Raw genomic sequence first — 5,069 nt, forward strand, 5'->3', positions numbered from 1 at the left:
CCCGGCCCACGAATAGCGACAGTCGTGGCCCGTGAAGAGCCGAATATGAAGCGGCAGCGAGTGGATCCAGCGAGCCTGTGTATCCCCTTTCTTCCTCGTCTCTTCAGTTCGTCGTTAGAGGCGTCTCCAAAGCCGCCGCCCGGTGCGATTTCTGCTCTGTTCTGATTTTGGATTTGTCTACATGTTTGGATTTAGCTTTGATTTATCTGGAACTTGCGTCTCCGCTATTTATGTGTCGATTTCCACCCCTCCTGTCTCCTTTTTTAGCCATGATAGATCCTGAGTTGTATTTATTTATATCTACGGATGTGCCCATAGGGAAGTAAATCGCCGTGGTTATTTCAATGGCGGCATTGTTTTGATTGAAGATCCATCATTTTGTAGGTTCCTGCGACGGGGGATCATGAGGGGATCTCGAACCGATCCTGTGGACATCAACTCTGATGGAAGCACTGACAGTAGCTCTGATGAACACTCGAATAGCAGCTCAGATGGGTGTGCTGATAGCTCCTCTGATGAAGGAATGCGTATGAGCTCCGATGAAGTGATGTACATCAGCTCTGATGAAGGAAGGCACATAAGCTCTGATGAAGGCGGGGACACCAGCTCAGATGAAAGCGTATACACCAGCTCTGATGAAGGTGTATACACGAGCTCTGACGAAGATTCATACAGGAGCTTTGATGGAGGTGCACATACCACCTCTTCTAAAGGTACTTTTTCACACGTGCATCTCAGTATCCTGGAGTTTCATTGCATGTACTTAGAGCCACAAATTCTAGAACTGAAAGCTTTCACTTTCAAGGGAGGAGGTCGGACATGAACTGTCAGGATTTGAGAGAAATTTAGTTTATATAAAGTTGAAGAAAGGCATGAAAGCTTTCACTTTCAAGGCAGGAGCTTTGACAGGAATTGTGAGGATTTCAGAGAAATTCAGTTTGTATAAAGCAGAAGAAAGGCATGCAGTACTTTGGTGTGGTTATTAGCTTATTGTTATTCTCAGAATCTGGTATTAAAGATATGTACGACCGAACTGGCCGACACGATTTTAGGTCTGATTTGCTAATGGTGGTTACATGATCTTAATTTGCAATATAGTGTGTGATGGAAGTATGATTTTAGGTCCAATTCGTTAACAGTGGTTATATGATCTCAATTTGCGATACAGTTTGTGATGGAAGTATCAGTTTGGTGGCTTTCATCACATTTATTGTATAGGTTTCCTTTTTTATATTTTAAGACGCCTCAACTCTCTGTCTTTTTAGCCACATATATTCATTATTCAACCCTCATGCCATGTACTTGCTGGGATAGGCAACAAATGGAGGAGAGTAGACTACAGAGAATGTTTTTAGGCTGCAAAAGTAGCGGATGAACATTCTTTGAACACTATGTAACATTGCGACCTATTCTTAGGTTTATGCTTTGATTAATTGTGTCATTTTTGTTGCTCCCAGCTCTGTTCTTGGCTGAAGACTATTTGTTATAATTTATGGAAATTGGAGGATGTATGTATATGTATAGTATGTATTTTATTGTTTGGGTGACATATGTATAGCATCGTGAAGGCGACGAATGATCAACCTATGCTGGCATGATGTTATACATCTCCATATGATCAACAACATCATAAGAGAAATACCATCTCTGCTATTTTATTTGTTCAGCAATGATGAAACTATCCTGTCTTGGGTTACTTTTGTTTGGAATGCTTTTTTAAATTCACAGCCTAACTTGCATATAACCGTGCCAGTTATTGTTATCCTTTGCACTTATAATTTCCTGGCTTGTTCAATTATGTAGGAGTGCATAAGCGGATGAAGGTAAAGAAGCCTTGGAAGGTATGCATGTCCGTGTGTGACCGTCCTAAACATTACACAGTTGGTAAGCGTTGCTTGCTCATGATTAACTGATTCTGCTGTTCGTTGGCTGAATCAAATCAATCTGTTTGGTTTTGGTTGCAGGCTATAATCCAGACTCTAATGGTAGATGGATGTATTCAAAGAATTTGAAGATGTCAATGTGTGCTCGGAAGCGTCTCAGCCACTATATTAAGTCAGTTAAGCCTGCTATTGGCCACTACGTGTGTGAGATGAACAAAACCTTTACCAAGGCTGGGCAGAGAATGGTATGACTTTTTTGAGTGTACTTACATTCGCATCAGCGTATTAGCCTGTCATATCATTTGACTATAGCCCTGATGTGTTTTTGTAGTACTTCTCTACTTCCTTCACTAAAGAGTATCTGGTGGATTTCATTACCACTCCAGTTGATGGGGTGAAGATCAAGCTATCAGTTGGTCGGTGTGCAAGACGTGTTCGCCTTATTAATGGCGTGGACAACAGGGCCGCCATAACACATAACTGGAGTAACTTTGCAAAGGAAGCAAAGCTGACAAAAGGGGAAATATGTGTTTTCTCTGTTCGAGCTTGCAAAGGGAAACCAGAATTCACCGTTCACAAGATTTAGAAGGTTTGTACATGCACCGTGCGTTTAGTTTGTACAAGGATTGCTATTTTATTGCCTGGTGTAAGTAAGTTTGTACTTGTGCAGGTGTCTACAACGCAGCGTTTAAGGACGTGTATCTAAGGTGTTCCATAAGGCTATGTATATATACCTATGTCTAGTTATGGTTCCATGTCTAGTTATGTTTAGGTGTTGCATGGACTCTAGTCAAGTGTGCTGAGTTGGGGGGGGGGGGGGCAGTATGCATTCCTTTTGGTAGTGATCTATCTGTCATGATGTTCATGTAATGGAACGGTGATTGAAATTGTGAACCATGTGTGACCTGTGCGCTGTTTGCTAAGCCTCCAATGCTGTTTGTTTTAAGGCATGAAGTAACTTTCACCAGGAGAAGAAATTTTAGTGATATAAATCTTGTAGGTGTTGCTAGCTGGGGTCTTGCTTTGCTGCTGTTTCTGTGACCGGATTTGTGTTGGCCAGCATTATTTTGATGTCACATGTCTTTGTGTTTTTGCTCATCATAGTCTTGTTCCTTTTACCCACAAAAAAAAGACCTGGCAGCTGAACCGGGTCTATTTTTTTGGGCAACAATGTGCTAATTCCCAGTTCATCTTTGTTTGGATGAAGATCTGTAGCTTGTATGGTCACAGTTTTACCATGATGTTTCCATTATTTATCTGACGAAGGAAGATGCAATGGCAATTTGGGGCATAAGAGACACGATAAATAGTTTGAAGGACGTATTGTGATTTTAGCTGTAATTTCTTTACTTATATATGACCTTGCTATTACGGATTTGTTGTAAGAGTATTGAACAGATGGTATCATGTGAAGCAAAGAATTCTCATAAATTAATGGCTAAGTTTATTGTTCTGCACCAACTCCTGCCAACACACAATAAAATTGAAGAATTAACAAATGAGTTATTAGCAAATAAGTTTCGGTTACACATATATACTGAAAGCTCACGAAAGAAAACATGAATATCGAAAACACATGATATGGTTTCTGCCAGTAGCAAACATCCTAGGGTGGAACATCACAACAGCTTAGCTATAATAAAGGAAAATAAGAATGTGATTTTTATGAAGGCCAATTTCCATGGAGTTCGATGTGTGTAAGAAGGTGGGAAAATAGGAGTATCTGAATTTTTTTTTGCTTTTTTAGGAATAGGGCATCATATTCTGTAAGCGTTTATAAATTCCAAGCAATTAATTAGTATGAAGTAGGACAAATACGTAAGATAAATTTCTTGAAACAAAGTGGTAGTTCATTGTATGCAAAAAAACTATACATGGTATGTCAATATATATGCCTATGAACTTGAATACATGGACAATACGAATGGTTGGTGCGTGTGATGGAAAGGGCCAACGTCTCGGCCCTGAGAAGGCGGATGGCCCATAGGAGAAAAGGGGTACTCTGAAGCAATGGACTTAGCGAGGAAAAGAAGCACGAGAAGGCATGCCGGGGGAAAAAAATAGGCGGCACTCATTTTTCTTTAGCAAGCGTTTAAAACTCTAAAAGGTAGAACATTTCACAGTAGCATGTATGAATAGTGCTATTCAATTTTGGTTTTATAGATAACGGTGCCATTATCCAAAAACAGATGCGTTTACTATTTTTTATGGACAGGGAATATGTGTTTTTGTTGGGCCAGATACAAATAACTTGTGAGTACAATATTAATACATTTAAATTGTTAGAAAGTCATTATAAAAATGGTCAAATGGGCAAACGCTGGAATTTGAATAGGAGTACTGTCAGAATATAAAATAATTCTTTATGGAATACAGCTGACTACACAACACTAAGAAATGAAGTAAGAAACAAAAAGTTAGTAAAAGATAACTTTAGCAGGCGGGAAGTGATGGGTGTACCTACATATAGCATATTTATAGAACCACTGGAACATTGCAAGGATTAACACAAAAACTCTGAAACATTTAAAAGTTCACATAGAGCAGGACTACTTTAGAGAAGAGTTTCCAATACATGATATGATATTAATAGAAACAGATAACATCATTCGAAACTTACATAATAAACTGCATGAGTAGGATATAATTATACAGGTCCAGTGTCGTCTAATTCTTGTACAACAAAACATTTGCTGAGCAAACAAAACAAATAAGACATGGTAGCGATAATATGGAGAGCCATCATTGAGACTTGAGGCATAGACAGAGGGCAAAACTCCTTGAACACGTGCACGTATGCTCACATTTGAGCAACATTAGTCCTGTCTACGCACCCTGGATGTTGGGGATGATATAGCAGTTAGACATTTACATTCAAAGACACATCAACAGGCGATATCGAAGTATGCAATATCAGATAAAAAAACCTCACTGAAAGACATTGGTTATATATGTATGGAACAGTAGATAAGGGAACAAACGCCAAGTTAGTACACTACATTTTGATGTTTTTGCCGATGCTTTACGTTGTCAAAGAAATGCTCTAATAATTTTCTAGACGAAGTATGGGTGGATGAGGATGATCACTATTGGAAAGTAAGAAACAGATAATCTTCTGTAAAGAGAGATGTAGATGTTGTAAAGAGAGTGCTAATGACAAGCAGGGTATGCTGAATTCTAAAAGAA

At 39.2% G+C, this 5,069-nt stretch overlaps 1 protein-coding gene across 1 annotated transcript; it reads left to right on the top strand.

Moving 5' to 3' along the window:
• The first annotated feature begins 337 nt into the window (after window positions 1–337).
• LOC123076342 (uncharacterized) lies at window positions 338–2,469 on the top strand. The gene is made up of 4 exons (XM_044498642.1): window positions 338–713; window positions 1,804–1,884; window positions 1,965–2,128; window positions 2,215–2,469. Exons 1-4 carry the CDS (start codon window positions 404–406, stop codon window positions 2,467–2,469), a joined length of 810 nt encoding a protein of 269 aa, XP_044354577.1. The 5' UTR covers window positions 338–403.
• Window positions 2,470–5,069: the final 2,600 nt, after the last annotated feature.

The sequence above is a fragment of the Triticum aestivum genome, chromosome 3D (genome assembly GCF_018294505.1).
Source record: "Triticum aestivum cultivar Chinese Spring chromosome 3D, IWGSC CS RefSeq v2.1, whole genome shotgun sequence".
NCBI lineage: Eukaryota > Viridiplantae > Streptophyta > Magnoliopsida > Poales > Poaceae > Triticum > Triticum aestivum.